This window comes from Neoarius graeffei, chromosome 13, assembly GCF_027579695.1.
Source record: "Neoarius graeffei isolate fNeoGra1 chromosome 13, fNeoGra1.pri, whole genome shotgun sequence".
NCBI classification, from domain to species: domain Eukaryota; kingdom Metazoa; phylum Chordata; class Actinopteri; order Siluriformes; family Ariidae; genus Neoarius; species Neoarius graeffei.
This window is the reverse complement of record NC_083581.1, coordinates 46,276,468-46,302,172: the sequence shown is the minus strand read 5'-3', so window position 1 is coordinate 46,302,172 and position 25,705 is coordinate 46,276,468. Positions and strand designations below refer to the sequence as shown.

The 25,705-nt window shown below is 44.2% G+C and overlaps 3 protein-coding genes across 5 annotated transcripts in view; 1 reads left to right on the top strand and 2 right to left on the bottom strand.

Moving 5' to 3' along the window:
• The window catches only part of cntrob (centrobin, centrosomal BRCA2 interacting protein), a 43,125-nt gene extending 40,840 nt beyond the window's left edge, over window positions 1-2,285 (bottom strand). For both annotated transcript variants that reach the window (XM_060937861.1, XM_060937862.1), the window contains exons 1-2: window positions 2,172-2,285; window positions 1,433-1,668 (exon numbers count right to left, since the gene is read on the bottom strand). In XM_060937861.1, coding sequence (XP_060793844.1) covers window positions 1,433-1,662 — 230 coding nt within the window. In that variant the 5' untranslated portion in view covers window positions 1,663-1,668; window positions 2,172-2,285. The remainder of the gene's footprint in view (window positions 1-1,432; window positions 1,669-2,171) is intronic.
• A 13,187-nt stretch (window positions 2,286-15,472) lies between these two features.
• Window positions 15,473-20,616, bottom strand: LOC132896789 (serum amyloid P-component-like). Its single transcript, XM_060937860.1, has 4 exons — window positions 20,401-20,616; window positions 17,518-17,720; window positions 17,236-17,400; window positions 15,473-15,971 (listed from the first exon to the last, which is right to left on the bottom strand). Exons 1-4 carry the CDS (start codon window positions 20,525-20,527, stop codon window positions 15,687-15,689), a joined length of 780 nt encoding a protein of 259 aa, XP_060793843.1. The 5' UTR covers window positions 20,528-20,616; the 3' UTR covers window positions 15,473-15,686.
• Window positions 20,617-22,238: 1,622 nt separating this feature from the next.
• The window catches only part of dlg4b (discs, large homolog 4b (Drosophila)), a 106,242-nt gene continuing 102,775 nt past the window's right edge, over window positions 22,239-25,705 (top strand). Inside the window, exons 1-3 of one of the 2 annotated variants that reach the window (XM_060936864.1) lie at window positions 22,239-22,255; window positions 22,771-22,892; window positions 23,132-23,178. In XM_060936864.1, coding sequence (XP_060792847.1) covers window positions 22,239-22,255; window positions 22,771-22,892; window positions 23,132-23,178 — 186 coding nt within the window. Of the gene's footprint in view, window positions 22,256-22,770; window positions 22,893-23,131; window positions 23,206-25,705 lie in introns of both variants that reach the window. The other variant, XM_060936863.1, reaches the window with a different exon arrangement.

The window sequence follows — 25,705 nt, the reverse complement described above, 5'->3', positions numbered from 1 at the left end:
ATGGGGGCTGCAATAGTGAGGTGAGAAAGAGAGTGCAGGCAGGGTGGAGCACTTGGAGAAGGATATCGGGAGTCATTTGTGATAGGAAAGTCCCAGCAAAAGTGAAAGGTAAGATGTATAAGACAGTAGTGAGATCAGCTGTGATGTATGGAGACCGTACCCTTAACGAAGAGACAGGAGGCAAAGTTGGAGGTGGCAGAGTTGAGGATGTTAAGGTTTGCGATGGGAGTGACAAGGTTGGACAGGATAAGGAACGAGCACATCAGAGGGACAGCACATGTGCAGAGCTTGGGAACTAAGCTAAAAGAGATGAGACTGAGATGATATAGGCACATCCTGAGAAGAGATGCAGAGCATGTGGGAAGGAGAATGTTGAGGATGGAGCTGCCAGGCAAATGAAAACGAGGAAGGCCAAAGAGGAGATACATGGATGTGGTGAGAGAGGACATGAAAGTGGCAGGTGTGATAGAGAAGGATGCGGAAGACAGGGAGGAATGGAGACGAAAGATCCGCTGTGGCGAACCCTAATCAGGAGCAGCCAAAAGAAGAAGAAGAAGTGGTCAAGTGTTTGATATACGCTGCCTTGCACTTACGACTGGGTTCCCTGTGGTCGCAAAAGCCATCAAAAATCAGGTCGATACTTTCCATATTCTCTTCAGTATTGAGCTTCGCTCCACTAATAAGACAAAATGGTCAAGAGAGCATGACTATGACCTACGCTAATAGTGTGCTGTGATGTGTGACTGAAAGTTGGTATCATTCGTTAGTGTTCGTCAAGGCACACTTTGTTTCTGTGGCAGAACACATGTCAAGGGTGCTTTTATGAGCAAGGCGCATATAAATTTGGGCATGGCGTTGGTATTTGAGGACAGGGCACAAGTTCTGGAGGGCGGGACACCCTGGTAAAATAAACTGGCTAGAACACTGAGCTGACTATCTGAATGTACTGAATGATTAGGTTATCCTATCAATGGATTTTTTTCCCTTCCCTGATGGCACTAGTATATTCTATGATAAATTGTCTCATTCATCTCATTATCTCTAGCCGCTTTATCCTTCTACAGGGTCGCAGGCAAGCTGGAGCCTATCCCAGCTGACTACGGGCGAAAGGCGGGGTACACCCTGGACAAGTCGCCAGGTCATCACAGGGCTGACACATAGACACAGACAACCATTCACACCTACGGTCAATTCAGAGTCACCAGTTAACCTAACCTGCATGTCTTTGGACTGTGGGGGAAACCGGAGCACCCGGAGGAAACCCACGCGGACACGGGGAGAACATGCAAACTCCACACAGAAAGGCCCTCGCCGGCCCCGGGGCTCGAACCCAGGACCTTCTTGCTGTGAGGTGACAGCGCTAACCACTACACCGTGCCGCCCCATGATAAATTGTAAATATTATTAATTCTGAATGATATGCAGTCTTTACCTTGCAGTGACAGTGTGATGAGCGTCAGGCTGGTGAGCTTTGACCTCCTGCTCTCGGCTGTGCTGGAGGGAGGAATAGAGACGAGCGGTGACCTTACGAGAGGACGAGAGAGGAGAGGAGGAGCAGGAGACAGGCGGGAGAGACAGACAAGAGGAGAGAGAGACAGGAGGAGGAGAGGAGGAGGAGGATAACGACTCCACACCACTCAGCACATCTGCTGCTCTATCCATCTGACCCTGGATAAAAAAACAAACACACACACGTGATTATTCCTCTAAGACTCTAACTACAGTTGTTCTGAATAACCGACGCCGTTGCCAAGGTTCCGGGTTTTTTTTTTTTTACTTTTCATACCAGCCGTATTCCGAGTCCTCTTCTGTGATTGGCTATTTTTATGTGGCTTCCAGCGATAAGATTGGATAGTGTCCTGCCTCCTGCGCTCGGATTGGCTAAAAGTACTTTACCCAATCCTAGAGCAGCAGGCAGGATTTCAGTATACGGTGTAACTTTATTAAATTAAAATTCTTATTAAAGTTTAGAGTAAATTATTCCACAAGTAATACGTTAAGTCGATAACTACGCATAGTTCAAACACATTTGTCAGGTACACTAATCGCAAATACAGCATATCACCGCTTGTTAGCTTCATGGCTAACACTGCTGTGCTGGGCTAAACACTTCAGTAGTTTAGTTACAGACTGTCTATTGTTGTTGTTGTTATTATTATTATTATTATTACCTCAGTTGAAGCTTAAAAGACGCTGAGCTATCAGATTTCGGTAGTTATAAACATAAAGAAGCTGTTCCTGCGAGAGAGACATTCCCAGGTCCTAACGCGCCATGACAACCAAACCATGACATCATCAACCAGCGACGCTTGTTGACTGAGGCCATCTTATGATTTTATTTTTAAACCTCGTATCTATCTATCTATATATATATATATATATATATATATATATATATATACTGTTTAAAGTTTGGGTCACTTTGAAATGTCCTTATTTTTGAAAGAAAAGCACTGTTCTTTTCAATGAAGATCACTTTAAACTAATCAGAAATCCACTCTATACATTGCTAATGTGGTAAATGACTATTCTAGCTGCAAATGTCTGGTTTTTGGTGCAATATCTCCATAGGTGTATAGAGGCCCATTTCCAGCAACTATCACTCCAGTGTTCTAATGGTACAATGTGTTTGCTCATTGCCTCAGAAGGCTAATGGATGATTAGAAAACCCTTGTACAATCATGTTAGCACAGCTGAAAACAGTTTAGCTCTTTAGAGAAGCTATAAAACTGACCTTCCTTTGAGCAGATTGGGTTTCTGGAGCATCGCATTTGTGGGGTCGATTAAATGCTCAAAATGGCCAGAAAAATGTCTTGACTGTATTTTCTATTCATTTTAGAACTTATGGTGGTAAATAAAAGTGTGACTTTTCGTGGAAAACACAAAATTGTCTGGGTGACCCCAAACTTTTGAACGGTAGTGTATATAGACAGTGGCGGATTTAGCAAATTGGGGGCCCCAGGTGAAGGTATGTATGGGGCCCCCCTCATCCGATCCGAAAAAAAAAAAATGTACCGACTGCATGGTGGATAGGCAGGTAAAGCTAATCTATAGGGAAGTAAAGGTTGGAGAGGAGAAAAAAACATTCCCCTTTAAACCCTGCATACACTTCTTTACTCCAAAATGAAAATGGAAAGCAGAGAACACACAAAGTGTAGCACTACACAAACTAATAGTCATGATGGAACCCAACAGAGAATAAGATTTCAGATAACATCTGTCTTTGCCAAAATGCCAGGAAAACCAGCACTGTTTTTTTTTTTTAAAGATCAGAACATTTCAAACATTCTATAAATAAAACTATGTACATGGGTGTGTGTGTGTGTGTGTGTGTGTGAGTGTTTCTCTGTGTGTGTGAGAGTGAGTGAGTGTGTGTGTGTGTGTGTGTGTGTGTGTGCAGTGGTGTAGTGGAGATTTTTAAAGTGGGGGTACGCGATTCGTGACGTCATCGATTTGATATCATGTCAGAAGCGGTAGCCTTTGTTGTTAGGACTAGGACTGTTTTGGCCTCTAGAGGCCGCTGTTATTTCCTTTTCATGTCGTGTTTATTTTGGCCTCTAGAGGCCGCCACTGTTCCTGTGTTTTGTGTTTGTGTTAATTGCCTAATTATCTTCACCTGTGTCCTTAATTAGTTTGTCTATTTATACCCCTGAGTTCAGTCCTCTTGTCACGGAGTCTTTGTGCTGTTATGTTTATCTCCAGTTTCCTTTGTACTGTGTTTTTTGATCTTCTTAGCTTTTGAATTTTTGCACTTTGCTTTTCTTTTGGATTATACTCTTTGGTTTTTTTTTGTCTTTTGTTTTGCCCTGTATATAGTGTATATAGTTTAAATAAACCTTTTGATTCTTTTTCTACTTCCGCCTCACGCCTCTGCATTTGAGTCATCCCCCTGGTGGCCTAGTGGGGGTTTGCTGGATTATCACACCAACGAACCAGGTTCGAATCCCAGCAAAACCCTAACAGAAAGACTCCGTCATGACCGACTCAGCAGAGGCTGCTTCAACTGTCTACCCGGCCAACCTTCAGGGAATTATGGCAGCTTTGACACGCTTCGGAGCGACCATGGACGCTCATGGACGTACGCTCACCAGCCAACGTGAGGCCCTCGCTCGCCACGAGGAACTGCTTCAGCAAATTGGGAAAACCCTGGCACAGCTGACATCTCTGCCTGCATCTCCTGCTCCTGATCCAGTTCCTGCTCCTGATCCAGCTCCCACTCCTGCTCCAGTGCCTCCTGCAATGCTGCCTTCTTCACCTCGCGAACCCAGCCTTCCTGCACCACAGAGGTATGACGGCAAGCACAGTGAGTGCCGAGAGTTCCTTACCCAGTGTCAACTCACCTTTGAGCTTCAGCCTACCACCTACACTACGGATCGCCGCAAGATTGCCTTTGTGATCACCTTATTAGCTGGTAAGGCGCGAGCCTGGGCTACTGCTATCTGGCAAAGACAGGGACCTGAGTGCTTTGATTTCCAGCTGTTTTCTGAAGAGATGCTTCGGGTCTTCGATCAGGCAGACATCAGTACCGACGCAGCCCGAAAGCTCATGTCCATCCGGCAAGGAGGAAGCGTCGCAGATTACGCCATCTCGTTCCGAACACTCGCAGCAGTAAGTGGATGGAACGAGACTGCCCTGGTGTCAGCCTTCCACCATGGTCTGTCTGACCCCATCAAGGACGGTCTGGCCTCTATTGGATGCCCAAGTGACCTCGAAACCCTCATCTCACATGCTATTCGTCTGGACAACAGGATGAGAGAACGCCACCAAGCCTTGAGCCCCCCCAGCCTCCCTACCTCTACCTGGAGACCGTCTACCTCCTTCAGTGACTGTCCAGAACCCATGCAAGTGGGTCGTACTCGCCTCTCCGCATCTGAGAGGGAGCGCAGAAGGAGGGACAAGTGCTGCATCTACTGTGGCAAGCCTGGTCACTTCCGAGCATCATGTCCCGAACTCTTGGGAAAAGGACCGCCCCGTCCAGCCGAGGGAGGGTTGTGACGGGGCCTACCCTCTCTCCCGGACTCCCTGGCCAAGGAATCTACATCCCGGTCTCCATCTCCTGGGGTGAGTCTGTCCACTCTTGTCAAGCTTTGATAGACTCAGGGGCGGCTGGGAACTTTATGGATATTCACTTCGCCCAAAGCATCAATATTCCGACTGCACCTCTTGAAGTCCCACTGTCTGTGTCTGCCCTCGATGGCCAAGCGTTAGGTGATGGAAGAGTCACCCAAGTTACTTCTCCAGTTTTCCTCCAGTCTCAAGGTCACAAGGAAGAAATATCCCTGCACCTGATTCCTTCACCTGAGTTCCCAGTTATTCTAGGCCTTCCTTGGCTTACTCGCCACAACCCTCGCATAGACTGGGTAACAAGCCAGGTTGTGGAATGGGGCCCTGCATGCCATGCCTCTTGTCTGCTCTCTAGCTCTCCTGTGTCTCCTGCCGAGCCCCCTGATCTCACCGAGTTATCTCAAGTTCCCACAGAGTACTGGGATCTCAAGGAGGTGTTCAGCAAGAGCAGGGCCGCCGTTCTTCCTCCGCACCGGGCCTACGACTGTGCCATCGACTTGCTCCCTGGGACTACCCCTCCTCGTGGCAGACTGTTTTCACTCTCTCAGCCAGAACGCAAGGCCATGGAGGAATACCTCAAAGATGCCCTGGTCTCTGGGTTTATTCGACCCTCCACTTCACCTGCTGGAGCCGGCTTCTTCTTTGTCGGCAAGAAGGATGGGGGGCTCCGACCATGTATTGATTACAGGGGCCTGAATAAGATCACTGTGCGCAACCGATATCCCCTTCCGCTGATGTCCACAGCTTTCGACCTGCTCCAAGGCGCCACCGTCTTCACCAAGTTGGACCTACGGAACGCATACCACCTCATCCGTATCCGACAGGGAGACGAGTGGAAGACTGCCTTTAACACCCCGTCTGGGCACTACGAATACCAGGTGATGCCCTTCGGACTCACCAACGCACCAGCTGTTTTTCAGGCCCTAATCAACGACGTCTTAAGGGACATGATTAACCTATACGTTTTTGTCTACCTCGACGACATCCTTATCTTTTCCAAGACCGTGCAGGAGCACCGCCACCATGTCCGCCAGGTTCTCCAGAGGCTGCTACAGAACAATCTGTTCGCCAAGGCCCAGAAATGCGAATTTCATGTTCCAGAGGTCTCCTTTCTGGGATTTATTGTACGGACAGGCCAACTCCAAATGGACCCTGCCAAGACCCTGGCCGTCCGGGACTGGCCTACTCCCAAGTCCGTTAAGGAGGTTCAGCGGTTCTTAGGATTCGCTAACTTCTACCGCAAGTTCATCAGGAACTTCAGTTCTGTGGCAGCACCCATGTCAGACCTCACCAAAGGGACAGGTGGATCTTATGGCTGGTCTCCTCAGGCAGAAAAGGCGTTCAAAGACCTCAAGGACCGCTTCTGCACGGCACCCATTCTGGTTCTCCCGGACACCTCCCAACCATTCATCGTGGAGGTGGACGCCTCGGACAGTGGTGTCGGCGCGGTGCTCTCTCAACGTTCGGAAGGAAAGCTGCACCCCTGCGCTTACTTCTCCCACCGCCTGAGTCCTGCTGAGTCCCGGTACGATGTGGGGGATCGAGAACTGCTAGCGGTCAAACTGGCCCTTGAGGAGTGGAGGCACTGGCTGGAGGGAGCACAACATCCATTCCTGGTTTGGACTGACCACAAGAACCTGGAGTACCTCCAGCAAGCCAAGAGACTGAACCCTCGACAGGCTAGGTGGGCCCTGTTTTTCAGTCGGTTTGACTTCACCCTCTCATACCGCCCCGGCTCCAAGAACACCAAACCTGACGCACTGTCCAGACTGTTCTCTGCCACTAACAGGGAGAATGAAGTCGGGCCTATTATCCCTGTGTCCCGGATTGTGGCCCCTGTCCGCTGGGGTATTGAGGAGGCTGTCCGACGAGCCCAACGCCAGGACCCCGGTCCTGGGACGGGGCCACCAGGCCTCTTGTACGTCCCACATCAAGCCCGGGCCAAGGTTCTCCAGTGGGGTCACTCTTCCCCTCTCACCGCCCACCCGGGAGCTCGGAGGACCCTGGACTTCCTGAAAAGACGCTTCTGGTGGCCTAACATGGAGAAGGAAGTAAGGTCATTTGTCCTGTCCTGTGAGGTTTGCACCAGAACCAAGAACCCACGACAGCGTCCCCAGGGTCTCCTGCATCCTCTGACCATTCCCCGGCGTCCCTGGTCCCACGTGGCAGTCGACTTTATCACGGGTCTCCCTGAGTCACAAGGTAACACGGTCATTTTGGTCTTAGTTGACAGATTCTCCAAGGCCTGCCGCTTCATACCACTGTGCAAACTCCCCTCTGCTCTTGAAACTGCGAAACTTTTGTTTAATCATGTCTTCCGAGTCTTTGGTCTTCCACAGGACATCGTCTCAGACCGAGGGCCCCAGTTCTCCTCCCGAGTGTGGCACGGGTTCTGCAAGGTCATCGGAGCCACTGCCAGCCTCTCCTCTGGGTTTCACCCACAGTCCAATGGTCAGACGGAGAGGCTCAACCAGGACCTGGAAACCACCCTGCGAGGCCTGGCTATGGATAACCCGACATCGTGGAGCACCTGGCTGCCATGGGCGGAGTACGCCCACAACACCCTGCAGTCATCGGCCACCAAGCTGTCGCCATTCCAGTGCCAATTCGGGTTCCAGCCACCTCTGTTCCCGGACCAGGAGGAGGACGCGGGGGTGCCCTCGGTCAACCAATATGTGAGACGGTGTCGCAAGACCTGGAGCAAGGTCAGGAAGACCCTCATACAGACCTCCAGAACCAACCAGACTCAGGCCAACCGCCATAGAAGACCTGCACACGCTTTCCGCCCTGGGCAGCGTGTTTGGCTGTCCACTAAGGACCTTCCACTGCGGGTGGAGAACCGCAAGCTTGCTCCTCGCTACATTGGCCCCTTCAAGGTGGTGCACAGGGTGAACCCTGTCTCCTACCGGCTCCAGTTGCCCCAGACTCTGAGGATCAACCCCACTTTCCATGTTTCCCTGTTACGGCCCGTACTGACGTCTACGTATGCCCCTGCCCCTAGGAACCCCCCACCCCCCCGCATCTTCCAGGGGCAGACTGTGTTCACTGTGAATCGCCTGCTTGACTCCCGCCGGGTCCGCGGCGGGTTGCAATATCTGGTGGACTGGGAGGGCTATGGTCCTGAGGAGCGCTGCTGGGTTCCTGCTCGGGATGTCCTTGATAAAGAACTATGTCGGGACTTCCATTCGGCCCATCCGGATCGCCCTGGGAACGTCAGGAGACGCTCCTAGAGGGGGGGGTCCTGTTAGGACTAGGACTGTTTTGGCCTCTAGAGGCCGCTGTTATTTCCTTTTCATGTCGTGTTTATTTTGGCCTCTAGAGGCCGCCACTGTTCCTGTGTTTTGTGTTTGTGTTAATTGCCTAATTATCTTCACCTGTGTCCTTAATTAGTTTGTCTATTTATACCCCTGAGTTCAGTCCTCTTGTCACGGAGTCTTTGTGCTGTTATGTTTATCTCCAGTTTCCTTTGTACTGTGTTTTTTGATCTTCTTAGCTTTTGAATTTTTGCACTTTGCTTTTCTTTTGGATTATACTCTTTGGTTTTTTTTTGTCTTTTGTTTTGCCCTGTATATAGTGTATATAGTTTAAATAAACCTTTTGATTCTTTTTCTACTTCCGCCTCACGCCTCTGCATTTGAGTCATCCCCCTGGTGGCCTAGTGGGGGTTTGCTGGATTATCACACCAACGAACCAGGTTCGAATCCCAGCAAAACCCTAACATTTGTTTGGTCGCCTATGTTTGGTATGAATTATTTGTATAAATGTTACGTTCTTTTAACAACACAAGAGGGCACAAGAAGACACTTTTTTTCAGACATTTTTATGTGTGCAATTTTCATTCGTGTTTGTCAGTACAGCCCAACTGTTATGGCGAAAAGCCGCGGTTTATTTTGTCTCCAATAAATATGCCGAAATGGCTAAAGAGGAACAAATTCGCCTTCTCCTTCCGAATGCATCGTCGTAGACAGCACCACTCTGCTGCTGGAACTCAACATAAACCTTGCATAGGTTTAACATGGACTATCAGGCGTGAAGCCAAAATATTGGAAATTATGATACACAAACACCTTTGTTCATGTTCGATTCATGTTCATTTGAGCCGAGCTGCATTCGGAATTCGATATTTTTACTAGCCTACTTACTGCCGTGGCAACAGCTACAGCATGTGTCCAGAAGTTCAAAAAAAGTCACGTCACTCACTCACATCGCATACAAACCAGCAATGGGCTGAAATTTATTATAAAAGGCACCAATCGAATAAATCAAGCATTTAGTCTGGCGCGATTGAGGCACCTGCGTATACAAAATACATGACATGCAGCCATTGGGTTAAGCCCTACCATGCACTCCTTCTTAAAGACTTGAGTATTTCTTTAAATTTATTGTCTTTTTTTTTTTTTTGAATCTCACCTCGGGAGAAGTGGGTGGACGGCGTACCCCCGCGTACCACGCCCACTACACCCCTGTGTGTGTGTGTGTGTGAGAGAGAGAGAGTGTGTGTGAGTGAGTTAGTGTTTGTGTGTGTATGTGTGAGTGAGTTAGTGTGTGTGAGTTAGTGTTTGTGTGTGTGTGTGTGTGTGTGTGTGTGAGAGTGTGTGTGAGTGAGTGAGTGTTTGTGTGTGTGTGTGTGTGTGAGAGAGTGAGTGAGATAGTGTTTGTGTGTGTGTGAGTGAGTGTGTGTATGTGTGAGAGTGTGTAGTGAGTGAGTTAGTGTTTGTGTGTGTGTGAGTGAGTGAGGGGAGGTAAGAAGTGTGGACTGAGGAGAGATGAGGTGGCATTTGGCTCTAAGCAACTCCATATCCATGTGAGTATGAGTGAGTGAGAGAGAATGAGACAGTGTGAGAGAGAGAGAGTGTTCTGTGTGTGTGAGACAGAGAGGGTGAGTGAATGAATGAGAGAGTCTATGAGAGAGAAAAGAGAGATTGTTCTCCACATCAGAGTCCTACTTGTTGATGTCTTCTCACAGGTCTTCACACGTACATGGTGCACAGCCAGATGTAGGAAAATGTAAAATAATAATAATAAAAAAACATTGTCACCAACTAACAATATGGTCATCATCATCGGTGTCAAAACGGCCATCGCTGGATAACTCTTCCACCTCATTTGTGTCAACGTTGACACTGTCGGTGATGGAAGGTGGCAACAACGTGTCTTGCTTGACGTTATCCTCCTCAGCTAGTGCCACTTCACAGCAGCTAGCTGCTGCTGCTCTACCGGCATCATGTTCAACATTTTGAATGACGTTGACGTTGTTGTCGCGGTCTCTATTGCTAACAGTAGTTGTAAAAAAGTTTCCCAACTTAGGCAGCATTGTCACATATTTCTCAGCGTCTTTTCGCTTTTTTCTTTTTTTGATCCGCTTGGGTAACTCCTTTTCATTTTCGCGTTGTTCAGACTCCGGTCACTATGTGTTGACCTTTCGTGCTGCGCTGCGCAGCGTTATGGACTAGTCCATTTCATTGTGAAAGTATGGGGTGTATGTGTAGGGACAGATAACCATGAACTGGACATTTTAACTACTACTTCAACGTATTTCTTAGGAATATTAGTAAAATGTACCATACTTTTGAAGTGTTCATGAATCATGATAAGGGGCTTTTTCTTTTTTTTTTTTGAGGTTGGTTGGGGGCCCCCCTACAACAACCGCTGGTGGGGGGCCCCAAGCAGCCGCCTACCTATGCCTCTATGTTAAGACCGCCCCTGTATATAGACCCCTTCGCAGTAAACGTCATTCATACGTAAGAGGAAATTGCGCGCGCAGCCTGGACCCAAAAAAGACTCAGCGACGGTAGAGACGAGAAGAAATATTTGGAAGAAATGCCTAGTTGTTGTGTTGTCGGGTGTCAGAATCGTAGCAGTGATGGGGTTAAAATGTTCAGAATTCCAGCAGGATCTCACCCATTCCAAAAAAATCGCCGACGTCTATGGCTACAAGCCATCAAACGTGTAGACTGGGATGAAAGCACCATCAAAAATGCGCGGGTTTGCAGTGCCCACTTCATCACAGGTAAGATCAGGCTATTTATTAAATCTTTCTTTTTTATTCTTTCTAGTCTTCGTTTATTGATGTAGCACAATACTTTGGTAACGTTTGTCTGATTAGCTGGGTCATAGTTACACAATGTAATGAATATTGTTAGCATGTTAACTTAGCTTTGCATGCAGTTTTGTTTGTAGGAGAGGTCTCGCTTGACTCAAGCAGTCCAGATTTTGTGCCATCATTATTTGTGTATGCCGAAAATCACAATTTTAAAGCAAGGATGGAAAGGTAAAATTGTGTGCCCTCACTCTAAATGCCAACTTACGTTGACTGCTCTAACCTCGCTCCCGCCCCGTTCAGTTTCATTTCTGCTCTCTGCCTCTCGCTTTTTACGCAGCTCTGATTTCTCTTAGCTGCACTCTTTACACTATCATTCCTTTCATGCCATTACCTCCTGCAAATTGCTGTTTAGTGTTGGTATTTGCTGTTGTAGCTAAAGCCACATTGCCATCACATCACTGGCATAATTTGATTAAAACAAAATGAATATGAATGTCCCATTGTTAATCAAGTTGTAGTCTCACTGTAACCAGAATGTTGATGGCAGGCTACTTTTGTAAATAGTTTTTTTTTTTTTGAGTTTGACATTTTTTGTAAATGGTATGACTGCCTTCAGGTATCAGAGGAAAATGAGGAGGGAACTTACTAACATCGTCCGTCCACTCTTTAATTAAATACGGATCCGGTAGGCGATGTCCACTTGTTAGAGTTAATTTATTTATGTAGCATTCTCGATCTTGTAACGACAATTGTTTGGCATAATCTGACAGCTCATAATGCCGGTCTATGGGCAGCTCCATTGTTTCTGAGTCCAGGCTGCGCGCGCATCCTGGCAACGGTCGGTTTGTTTACAAACATGCGAAGGGGTCTATAGTGTGTGTGTGTGTGAGAGAGAGCGAGATCTCTCTCTCACACACACACACACACACACACACAAATGTAAACAATGCAAACAAATCCACAGAGAGGGAGGCGACAATCCAGATTAAAATGAATGAAACATCTCATCTCATTATCTCTAGCCGCTTTATCCTTCTACAGGGTCGCAGGCAAGCTGGAGCCTATCCCAGCTGACTACGGGCGAAAGGCGGGGTACACCCTGGACAAGTCACCAGGTCATCACAGGGCTGACACATAGACACAGACAACCATTCACACTCACATTCACACCTACGGTCAATTTAGAGTCACCAGTTAACCTAACCTACATGTCTTTGGACTGTGGGGGAAACCGGAGCACCCGGAGGAAACCCACGCGGACACGGGGAGAACATGCAAACTCCACACAGAAAGGCCCTCGCCGGCCCCGGGGCTCGAACCCAGGACCTTCTTGCTGTGAGGCGACAGCGCTAACCACTACACCACCGTGCCGCCTGAATGAAACATAAAGCACACAATATCATTATGACAAACAGAGGATTAGGATTTGGCTGACGCGGAGGAAATAAAGGGGACAGGGGACTCCCCCAACATCCTCAGAACACTCATCCTCAGAAAACTAGATCCCAAGTTTCCAACTTGAAAATGCTGGTCCATTTCTGAAGTGATGCCGTAGACTGAGGCTGAATTTCAGCTTATTTTTATGACATTTATATTGGTATCAACACTTGCAAGTGGATCGTTTATCTGCTGGCAGTTTATAACGGCAAGTTAGCATCTGACAGCACAGAACAGTTTATTTTGACGGGGCAGTGACCATGACATTTGATAAATCACACATTAGTCTTAGATCATTACAGACATTAGGCTGTTATAGGCCTACAGTAGAGTTTATCAGATGCAGATCTAGATTTTACATACAGTTAAACACTGGGATATTTCCAACATATGAATCTCTTTACAAACCAGTAATATAAATGGAAATTTAAACATAAGGCTTATAGCTATCTTCTAAATAACTTATTAAAAATAATATGTACTCACTGTGCAGAAAGCTTTGCCTGGCTGAGCTTTCACAGGCTGTATACATGGAAATGCAAAAGACCACTCTTTATTGAACTTCCTTTTAGAATACACATGCTTTCTTTTCTTTGGTGTACTTGTACTTGGTCCATCATAATTTGACATGATTACACAAATGACCGATCATGTGCGTGAGATATAAATTGTGTACGGTAGACATCAATGATTATAAAGTTACATATGTACATGCATGCAATGACAGCAGCTGTAAACTTACGGGCCCTGTCAAAGCAGTTGGAAAATTTCAAAGCCATTTCAGAAGTGGTTGAGTAGTCAGAATGTTGTGAATGCAAAGACCAGAGTTCATACGTCACTTGTCATCATGACTGGCAGAGGTGCCCAATCAGCTAACCCCATACATACCAGAAGATATACAGGCCCATAATTGCCTACCATCTTGACAATACAGTCTTTTTTACTAGTTAGCTGTTTGAACTACAGCGGAAAAACTGATGCTCCACTGAAATTTTTCCTATCAATATGACCCCGATATGCTTTGTGATGTCAACCGTTACGTCTCTATATTCCACTCCACCACTTCTCAGTCCATGGGAATGTAAAACTTGCTTAACTGTAGACAGTGTTCCAGCAGCTTCCAGTTCATGACAGGCCTATGCCTTGGTACTTCCTTGGTTGTTCCTGACCATCCAAACCAATTTCCTCTCAGCTGAGGGTGACAGTTTGGGTCTTCTATCAGCAAAGTGGCTTGGAAAAGAGGCTACACCTTCCAATAACTTGCACTTATTGATGATCAGAAGTTTACATACACGGACCGGAATTTCATCGCAAAATTGGGCCTATAGTAATTTTGTTGAACTGACAGTTGTTTGAACTGATGATCTTGGAATCTGCAGTTGTTTAGAAATGGCTCCAAGAGACATTCCTGAGGTGTGTAACTCTATGGTCCTCTTTCTCAGATCTGCACTGATCTCCTGGGATTTTCCCATTATACTGTGTGTTGGTCAATCCAATGAGTGCTGTCAAACAACCCCTTTTTATTTTGGCACAGAGAAGCTAACAGCTGTAGTTAATCATGATTACTAACAGGAAGTTAAGAGGCCTTGGACTTGGTAAGCTAAAAGACGTTTTAGAATTTTCAGTACCACTGAATTCGTAATCTAAGTGGGTGTATGTATTTTTTATGCTGTACGTATAATTCTCACCCTGTGATGATTTCAGAAAACCAAAAATAAATTAAAACTTGTGCACTAAATTCTTGGGTCCCCCCCCCCCCCCCCCAATTATGTTGTACAATCGTTCTGCTACATAAAAAGAACAGTTCAACAAAATCACTGTAAGCCCAATGTTGCCATGACATTCATGTCCATGTATGTAAACTTCTGACCACACTGTATATATTTATGTGTACATATACTAGATGTTTCATCATAAGCAATCATGTGACTCCCATTACCTTTACTGAAGATGTTTTCATCTCTGAAAAAATATTTTTACAGTTACTGTGTCCCTAAATGTGTGTGTTGATGGTTGAATTAAAAATTATGCAATAAGTTGATGGAGAAACAATTGAAAATTTCTGGAACAGAAAAGTGTGTTAGTTAATGTTATTGCAGAATGAAAGCCTGAATAACAGTCATGAAGAATTCAGAAACAGCTGATCAAATTGATATTAATTGCTACAGTTTAGGGGGGGCACAGTGGTGTAGTGGTTAGCACTGTCACCTCACAGCAAGAAGGTCCTGGGTTTGAACCCAGTGGCCGACGAGGGCCTTTCTGTGTGGAGTTTGCATGTTCTCCCCATGTCTGCATGGGTTTCCTCTGGGTGCTCCAGTTTCCCCTACAGTCCAAAGACATGCAGGTTAGGCTAACTGGTGGCTCTACATCGACCGTAGGTGTGAATGTGAGTGTGAATGGTTGTTTGTCTCTATGTATCAGCCCTGTGATGACCTGGCGACTTGTCCAGGGTGTACCTCGCCTCTCGCCCATAGTCAGCTGGGATAGGCTCCAGCTTGCCTGCGACCCTGTACCGGATAAGCAGCTACAGATAATGGATGGATGCTACAGTTTGGCTATGATGATCTGCTTATGTCATCAATCAGAGTTTGCTCATTGCAGCATTCACGACCATGAGAAAAAATTTCTCACCCTGACAGAAATTTGCAGTCAGCTGTCTTTGGTTGCTGTGGCACTCAATCAGCCACTGGACAGTGTCACATTAATTAAAGACCTATTCAAAGATTCTAAGACTCCCAATCTTAGCCAAATCCAGCCAAATGGCTGAAAATTGTTCAGTGCACCGCCGGGTTAACCCTGTGTTTCAGTACTGCATTGAATTCTGGTATTAACACCTCAGAATAACATGGTGATAAACAATTATCAGGCTAATTAGCTAGTTTATTAGCTCAGAACCTGTCAGGTTCAGATGAAGGAATACAACTCAAACCGAACTGAACATTTTATTTTCAAAATATGAAGTGTTTTACTGCTCTTTTTTGCACAGATTAGCATCTCCAACTGCCATTTTGAAAAAGAAGCTGTATCAGAAGGCTATGTAAGTAAAGGGTTTAATATCACTTACAGTAAGATGAAGAGAAGACGTTTAAAAATGTATATAAATGGGACATAGCGTTGCTAAGTACACTCAGTACGCTCAGGGTTAAACTTCCTGTCTCAGCCGTTTCTTCAGAGTCTTCATCCTTTTCTTCTTGTTGCGTTTAGCAGGACCAGCATGAAGCCGCTTGGGATAAGCAGGTTCTAGCACCACATAGCCGCTAGCACTGAACTCCATCTGTGTCCAGTCCAGGACGCTGCCTTGAGATGGGACGGAGTGGTGATACAAGTACTTGTGGAGCTGCCGGATACTGAGCACCGAATCCCACATGTAGATATTGGATACCTGACCCTCAATCTGAAATATTAATTCAGCCTTGCCAGAAAACACCTAACACACACACACACACACACACACACACACACACACACACACACTTATTAACATAGCACATTTGCATACATAGTGTCATATACTGTATGCACATGTTTATAAATAAGAACATTAATGCGTATTTGATGAAAGAACATGTTTCATTCATCCCTGAGTTAGAGTCTTTTCATTGGCGCAAAAGCATCTTTATCAGAGACCTGACTTATTTCAAGTGGATTTTTTATGGATAAAATTATGAATGAACTTAAAGTGAGTTGGAAACATAGAAGATGAGTTTTCAGTCAGTTTATCCTTTAAACCCGGGGCACGTTTTCTTTACAGGAGAGCACATTGAGTTCATACATACAGAAGAGTATTGCTGCCATGCCAGAAAAAGAAAAATGGATCAGTATTATGTTATAACATGAAAAGTTTAGTTATAACAAAATGTTATTCACAGTTTCATAAGATACCATACGTTATAACATAAAACAGTTCACATAATAATGTGATAATTTATCTTGTGATAACATAAAACATTTCACATTATGACAAGATCATTTATATTGTTAGACTATCCTGTGAAACTAATGTTTGAATGAGGAAATGAGGTTTGAGGAAACTGATTTTTGAATGAGGTGTGTGTGGAGAACAGATAAACCGACTATGGCTCATTTACACGATTTGATTAAGTTCTCCTTCATGCTTGGGTTGAGACGTCACCAGATGCTGCTGTTATTGAGCACACTGGATGATATTGTAATAAGTATGCGTAAAATAATTAGTATGTTATTATTATAACAAGAAAGGTTTCTTGTTATAATGTGATGTGTGTATGTCATAATAAAATGAAAATATCTTGTTAAGACGTGAAAAACATCTTATCACACCAAACTGTTCACATTATAATGTGATACTGATCTGTTTGTTTTCTTTCTTCTGGCATGGCAGCAATACACTTCCATAAATACAAACAAGCGGATTATTTTATTTATTAAAAAAATTAAAAAATGGGTTGCTGTGCATGAGTAACTGTCAGAACATGATATAAAAACTAAACTGTAAAATAATAAGACGTGCTGTATCAAGTGATATTTTGTAAGCTGTTATTGTTACTCAGATTGGACTCTGGGGGAATTCCTGCCTGCTTTCCGACTGAGCAACAAATCTGTGAGTGTGGGCTTGATTGTCTATCTCTCTTTCTTTTTAATCATGGCTCAGGAACATCTTTCAGTGAGGAAGCTCAGGAGTTTTCATTTTCAGTCAACACAATGATCTTCACCGTTCCTCTGCTGAGTCCTTTGCGAATGCTCATCATGCCATCAGTCCATAGTTGTGCCATTCCGCTGCTGGAGTCCCAAGTCAAACAGCGGCTCCTCCACAGAGAGGCACTCGTCTGAACCGGTACCATGGAGCGTATGTAAAAGTTCGTGAAGGAACCAGCTACCTGTTGGTATGGTATGGATTAGAAGATGATGTCTGCTATGTCTGATTAGTATTAGTGTTCTATATAACTATTTAAGGAGACAGGTGAACACATACTGATGTATAGACGCCGTCATACCTGTAGCTGATAATAAACTGAATAATCTCTTATGCAAACTGCAGCATTTTCCCCAAACGTGAGCAGAAGTGTATTATCACTGAAACCATTTTTCTCTGTCAAAGCTCTCAAACAAAGTGTGATTCCAGTGACGTTAGAGAGAGCAGCTGAGCGGAATCTGACAACAGAATTGGGCATTATGCTGAACATCCATCCACCAAGATCTGTACACACACACACACACACACACACACACACACACACACACACACACACACACAAGCTTTATAAGAGTTTTATACGTTCTAGCCACATGTACATTGTGAAACATCAAACAGGAAGCTCAACAAATCACATTACACTGAAAAAAACAACAACAACTAAACACACATGAAAATGTTCTTGAAGTAAATTCAGGACTGTAGGTACTGTAACAATTTAGTATTTATCATTTCACATGACACTTATCAACTTTCATTCAGTCCCACACGTTTGTGAGTAGAACAGTAGGTTTTTCACTGTGAATGTAATTTACTGAAAATATATTTCTCTTTACATGTTTCTTTTTAACCGAGTTTAGAACGTTCTGATTGAATTTCATAAATTTCTCATGTATAAACTGCTCCCTGCACTGTAAATGCTAAAAAGTCATTGTTATGGTATGTGATTTGAGATACAGTAGAACTCATGAGTGTATTTCAGAAAAACTTTATCACAACAAATGATAAACAGCTGAACAGGAAAATTTTTATGTAAACACTTTCACTAGTAGTGAATTGATTTATGTCTGGTTGGTATTAGGTCAGGATTGTATTTCTGTTACATTGTACACTTTTAACACAAGCTTTATCCAGAGTGACTTATAACTGAGCTTAAGGTTAAGAGATGAAGGTTAAGAGTTTTGTTCAAGGACGAGTGACAGCTTGGCAGGAATGGGATTCAAGCTCACAACCTTTTGATCAGTAGTGCAGAGCCCCAGACGCTAAGCCACCACTGACTATTAATTATAAACTCTAAATAAATCAACACAGATGAAGAATTGTACTTGTTATACTTCAGCAATGTAGGCACTGATACCCCATCCATCCATCCATCCAGCCATCCAGCCATTATCTGTAGCCACTTATCCTGTAGAGGGTCACAGGCAAGCTGGAGCCTATCCCAGCTGACTATGGGTGAGAGGCAGGGTACACCCTGGACAAGTTGCCAGGTCATCACAGGGCTGACACACAGAGACAAACAACCTTTCACACTCACATTCACACCTATGGTCAATTTAGAGCCACCAATTAGCCTAACCTGCATGTCTTTGGACTGTGGGGGAAACCGGAGCACCCAGAGGAAACCTATGCAGACACGGGGAGAACATGCAAACTCCACACAGAAAGGCCCTCGTCAGCCGCTGGGCTAGAACCCAGGACCTTCTTGCTGTGAGGCAACAGCGCTAACCACTACACCACCGTGCTGCCCCACTGATACCTCATTACAATCCAAATGTTTTTACTGGACAAATTCCCTGAATGCAAAGTGCACAGCGTTGCACAAATCTTCAATGTGCAAGTATTCAGACATGAAGCCAACCCGGGGTGGGATTCCCAAAAGCATCATAGCACAAAGATCATCATTAAATGGTAGAGCGAGCATCACAATGAACACTCTCTCCTAGTTAAGACACTCTTAGCATTAAGAGGCTTTTGAGAAACCCACCCCTGCGTGTTCCAGAAGGTCTGGAGGAACCGAATACACTTCTCCATCCTACCTACAGAGGGCACTTCACTTCTCCTTCTCACACGTCTCTCTTCCACCCCTCAGGAATTTCTCCTTAGAGTCTTAACATCACACTTCTCCTATTTTAGGATGTAACAGCAGTTTCACTTCCTGTTTTGAGTTTTAATTCCCTCACAGCTCTCACACACTCAGCACTTTTGCAGCATTTATTAGTTTTTATGGAACACGCAACTCCAGATCACGCCTATGTTTACATGTTGAAACAACAATGGTCCCATAAGTTAATTTTCTGATTGTTGGATAAATTGTGTTGTCTAAACTGTTGTAATAAAAATATCAAACCTAAGCAGAAAAATTTTTATTTCACTGTTTTTGATCTCTCATGCTCACAGCATTATTTGAAACTTAAAAAAAAAAAAAGGCTTCATGCTTATATATGTGTTATTATGACATACTGTATATGACAAGAAATATATCAGGGAGATTTGTTATTTAACTAATACATCTTGGTTAAGCAATAAATAAATATAAGTCTTCACAAATTTTTGGTTTTATGATTTTTGTAAATGTGTGAATATTGAATTAGACAAAAGCCTTTTTGCATAAATAAAGTTGCTTTTTGAAAAGGTTCCAATACAGAAAGTATATGTAAGAATATCAGCATCAAAGATTAACTGTGAAATACATTATTTTAAAATAATTTTTACCTGATTCACCTTTAGCTTAACTTTCCTTAAATACAGCGGAAACAGGTAACTTTATGAATATTCTGAATATTAATATCAGACATTACAGAGAGTAAATTGTCTCTAAACACACTCCTTCAGCCCAGTGTGGAAAAACCTGAATGGAGTGGATGATGAGTATTACAAGGTGTTTGTTAGTGCACTCTGACCTCCATGGCTTAAAGTTTAACAGGTAATTTAATGGAGACAAAATAATAAATGACGAAGAAGAGCACAGCCGGGAAACAGACGAATTGTGCTCTGTAGGTGTTAACATTGTTAGTAAATTTGCATCAGACCTAATTTTTAAAATTATATTATTTTCTACAATACTGATACCAAAGCCCTGAGTATCAGCCTATAACACCATCACAGTAAACAAGAAGGTTCCTCTTTCACTCACACGTTCACAAAGGAAAATAAGACAAGAAAAAAATGGCCAAACTCTTACTCTTGGTTTCCCATGTTGGTTCTGTAGTTACTGGTGGAAGTGTTGGTGCTTTTGTTGTCATCCAGTAAGCGTGTGCTTTGTTAGAGTTTAGTGCAAAAACACAGAAGAAGATCAGAATCCTTGCCATGTTTCAGCTTGGAGTTTAATAACAGCACGGAGAGAGAGAGAGAGAGAGAGAGAGAGAGAAGCACAGTGAGTGTGTTACACCTACACTGAGTTCCTGATTCTTTATCCACTTCCTGTACAGTCAGTGATTTATAAACATGAGCGTAGGCAAATCTCAGGTGATCACTGCTATTATTAAATTAGTGAAAAATCTAACTTTAGTAATAATAATAATAATAATAATAATAATGTGGGGTGGCACGGTGGTGTAGTGGTTAGCGCTGTCGCCTCACAGCAAGAAGGTCCGGGTTCGAGCCCCGTGGCCGGCGAGGGCCTTTCTGTGCGGAGTTTGCATGTTCTCCCTGTGTCCGCGTGGGTTTCCTCCGGGTGCTCCGGTTTCCCCCACAGTCCAAAGACATGCAGGTTAGGTTAATTGGTGACTCTAAATTGACCGTAGGTGTGAATGTGGGTGTGAATGGTTGTCTGTGTCTATGTGTCAGCCCTGTGATGACCTGGCGACTTGTCCAGGGTGTACCCCGCCTTTCGGCCGTAGTCAGCTGGGATAGGCTCCAGCTTGCCTGTGACCCTGTAGGACAGGATAAAGCAGCTAGAGACAATGAGATGAGATAATAATGTGCCCATGGTGTGTTATAAATACTGTGCTTATTTAATGGCTCAAGAAAGTATAAACTGTGTCACTTCTAAATGTTTATCTGTCACAAACAATCCTGTGCTTCCTGTAAAAAGAATATACATATTATGAACAAAAGGTGAGTCAGGTTACTGTTGCTGGAGACTAATTTTCTATCCAAGTGACTTCATGACTCCAATAAACCCCTAGCCAGCGTTCATGCTGGCAGATAAGGAGTTGCTCACATAGCTTGTACTTGGTCTCTTATGGGTGAGTAGCACTCGCTAGTGGAGTCAGTTGTGGACTTGGCCTGTCCAACCTTATTTACTTTAGTTCCAGTGAGAAATGGTAGCAGCTATATGTTAAGTGAACAAGTGAAAGACAAATTAAATAACGCAGTAATCAGTGTGAGAATCGGTTGTGTGATTTATATTACATGCTTGAATTTGTACTAGCTTCATTCTCAGATGAGCAATGGGAGCGCACCAGAGGTGCCAATGATCTCAGCTACTTCCTTCCAAGCTTTATTTTTCTTCTCTGTGCACATTTAATGGGATGGGAGGTCATATATGACAGGATAAGATGAAACAATGGCTATACGTTTTTCTTATAAAATTAAATGGCAATTAATTACGGGTAAGAACTGAAATTGGGACCACACAGCTCATCAGATTGGTCAGAGGAATGAACTGTTCATACCTAATTTACCTGAAAACCATGATTTAAATGTAGCTGGTCACTGAAGCTTGCTGGTAATAATGTAAACACATACTGTAGGCATCTGAAACACCTCTTATCATCCAGACAGACACACATATGGAGTGAAAGTTGTTGTTAGCAATTCAGCCACTTAACATGCTAACCTCAGAAAACTAGCTAGGTAGCAAGGTAATCATGTTATGAAGTTGATGCACACTTAAAGGGAAGTGGACAAAGGCATGTAAACAGAGAGGTGAGAGGCATGTAGCGACTACAATTCCCAACAGTACCTCAACTCACACTAATCCTTAAAGAGGTTTAAGTGTGTGTGTGTGTGTGTGAGAGAGAGAGAGAGAGAGAGAGAGAGACTGAAGAAATCTGTGCAGATAACCAGGCCGATGACATGCCTCTAAAACGGGAAGGTCAGTGTGTGTGTATGTGTGTGTGTGTGATGGATGACTAAATTAGTCGCTCATTCACTTAGTATGCTTTCTTCACCTCCTGTAGTGACATGCACGTAGTGAGCAGAAATCTGCATGTTTTATTGACTCGAGTGACAATGATCCATTCAGCACTTCCTGTTTGTTCGAAAAGATGTGTGCTGATTCTTGGCCACACCCACTGCTAATAATCAGAACACTGTTTCACACACAAACTCAACTTTTGCATTCATGCTGTTAAGGTTCCAGGATCTTCTGAGAACATTCTTTAAAAGATTTTTACAAAAACATTAATTTGTGTTTGTAATAGCATTAACACAACCTTTGTGGATAACTGGGAAAGTTCTGTGAGCAAACCAGTAGCAAAACACATTTTCAGAATGTTGTAGGAACTTTATTTCTTTAACATCTAATCCTGACAAATTTTTAGTCTTTTAATATATGTATGCATGTATATAAGTATGTATGTGTGTGTGTGTGTGTGTGTGTGTGTGTGGATACAGAGCAGGCGCTGTTGGTGATGGAGACGTGTCAGTCAGCAAGCGATGAAGTGTTCAGGGTGAGAGCTGAGAGACTGCTGCATGTATTTCAGAGTGACCTGTTCCAGGCCCTGCTGGGTGTGTATAAACACACACACACACGCTAATGAGATTGTGAGATTAGGATGTGACCAGAATCACACCAGATTAGGAAACTATCCTCCTACATGGGTCGGAACAGTCATTGCTTTGTGGCGTCTGTTTTGTACTGAAATATATTTGGTGCAAAAAATATTTTATGAAGTGTAAAGCATGGCTGTTCTCATTCATTTTCTCTCTCTCTCTCTCTCTCTCTCTCTGTGATCATGCTCGCGCAGATATTCAAGAGTTTTATGAACTCACAGTGTGTGATAATCAAACACCAGTACAGCCACCTACAACAGGCCTCCAGGTAATTGTGTGTGTTTGTGTGTATGTTGAGGAAGTTGGTTCAAGTGGCAAATACTGTACTTTATAAGAATAATGACTCAAGTAGAAGTAAAAGTGCTCACCAAAATAACAACTTGAGTATGAGGAAAAAAAGAAGCTCATAAAATGACTTCTAAAATAGTGTCACTTCATATGATGAGTTATTACATCTATGATGTTTTACAACCCCGATTCCAAAGAAGTTGGGACAAAGTAGAAATTGTAAATAAAAGTTGCTCAAGTTTAGGGATAGGAATGTTAAAGGTCCCATGGCATGAAATTTTCACTTTCTGAGGTTTTTTAACGTTAAAATGAGTTCCTCTGACCTTCTTAAGTCACCCCAGTGGCTAGAAATTTCATAATGTGTAAACCAAACTATGCCCAACATTTGAGAATGGCGCGTCAAAACGGCGCGTTGATAAACTCTTCCCTTGCCTACGTCAGCAAGGGAGATGATCCCCACGCCCCCCCTCTGGATTCCCACCCACTGTATGGATTGCCCGCCCAGCTCAAAAGTTGCCACCAAACATGGAAGTTGCGCTGTACATGGATGTGACAACACAGAAAGGAGTCTGTTTTTACTGCCGATGGGAGAGCCCCTGAAGACGCAGTGGCTTAATTTTATTTACTCCAATAATACGCCGTCGAGTCTACCTAAGACGGTGTATGTTTGTCGGAAGCATTTTACTGATGAATGTTTCCACAACTTGGGACAGTACAGGGCAGGTTTTGCACATCAACTGTCACTGAAGCCTGGGTCCGTACCAAGCATCCCTGCCGCATCAGCCACAAACACCGAACAAGTAAGTGTATAACTGTTAAGTCGTTTTGCCGTGTTTTAAAATCGGTGCCACGTTAGCCTTGCAATGGCTACATTAGCTGTGCAGCTAACCGCTTCCTGCAGTTAGCCAGGTACTCTGCGCTACAAAACCAAAAAGCATGCAGCATGCTCTGTTAAACTGAGTTTAGTCTGGAAATTGACTGTAACTTATGAGCTTATGTTTTGCCGTGTTTTAAAATCGGTGCCACGTTAGCCTTGCAATGGCTACATTAGCTGTGCAGCTAACCTCTTCCTGCAGTTAGCCAAGTACTCTGCGCTACAAAACCAAAAAGCATGCAGCATGCTCTGTTATAATAGCCAATCAAAACAGTTTTTACAAAGACACCCACATTCTTTTTTTAAGTCACTCGTTCATTTTATTTGTTTGTTTGTTCAGTAAAAACCCAAACATTTGTTGAATTTATTTTATTTCCTCACGTCGCACCTTAATGACGTCAGCGCGCGGTATTTTTCCCTTCGCGGCTTGTTCCTTCTCTCTTGCCATAGTAAGACACCCACATCCGCTTGTTCTGACCCACTGGAGGTAGTGTCACAGTGCTGTTAGCCAATCAGAGGTAACACGTTTACATGTCATGAATATTAATGATAAGACCCGCCCCCATCCTCTACCCTTCCCCGCCTCCTGCTTCTCATTAGCAAAACGACGCACTGGGAAAAGCGCTGAAATGGGGCTTTCTCCCAGGAGGCTATATCTACGTGCCGAGGGTTCATTTCAAGAAAGGCTGCGGATATAACATCCGGAAACCTTCACGAGCCCGTTTAAAGCATCAACAAACCACCATGCCATGGGACCTTTAACCCATTCTTGTCTAATGTAGGATTCTAGTTGCTCAACTGTCTTAGGTCTTTTTTGTCGTATCTTCCATTTTATGATGCGCCAAATGTTTTCTATGGCTGAAAGATCTGGACTGCAGGCTGGCCAGTTCAGTACCCGGACCCTTCTTCTACGCAGCCATGATGCTGTAATTGATGCAGTATGTGGTTTGGCATTGTCATGTTGGAAAATGCAAGGTCTTCCCTGAAAGAGGCGTCGTCTGGATGGGAGCACATGTTGCTCTAGAACCTGGATATACCTTTCAGCATTGATGGTGTCTTTCCAGATGTGTAAGCTGCCCATGCCACACGCACTAATGCAACCCCATACCATCAGAGATGCAGGCTTCTGAACTGAGCGCTGATAACAACTTGGGTCGTCCTTCTCCTCTTTAGTCCGAATGACACGGCGTCCCTGATTTCCATAAAGAACTTCAAATTTTGATTCGTCTGACCACAGAACAGTTTCCACTTTGCCACAGTCCATTTTAAATGAGCCTTGGCCCAGAGAAGACGTCTGCGCTTCTGGATCATGTTTAGATACGGCTTCTTCTTTGAACTATAGAGTTTTAGCTGGCAACGGCGGATGGCACGGTGAATTGTGTTCACAGGTAATGTTCTCTGGAAATATTCCTGAGCCCATTTTGTGATTTCCAATACAGAAGCATGCCTGTATGTGATGCAGTGCCGTCTAAGGGCCCGAAGATCACGGGCACCCAGTATGGTTTTCCGGCCTTGACCCTTACACACAGAGATTCTTCCAGATTCTCTGAATCTTTTGATGATATTATGCACTGTAGATGATGATATGTTCAAACTCTTTGCAATT

Coding starts and splice junctions, on each gene's coding strand:
- LOC132896789 (XM_060937860.1), bottom strand. CDS start 20,527: ATGGCAAGGATTCTGATCTTCTTCTGTGTTTTTGCACTAAACTCTAAC. Junction 17,401..17,517: donor CAGTTTATTATCAGCTACAG/GTATGACGGCGT, acceptor CCATACCAACAG/GTAGCTGGTTCCTTCACGAA. Junction 15,972..17,235: donor AAGGACTCAGCAGAGGAACG/GTGAAGATCATT, acceptor TGTGTGTGTTAG/GTGTTTTCTGGCAAGGCTGA.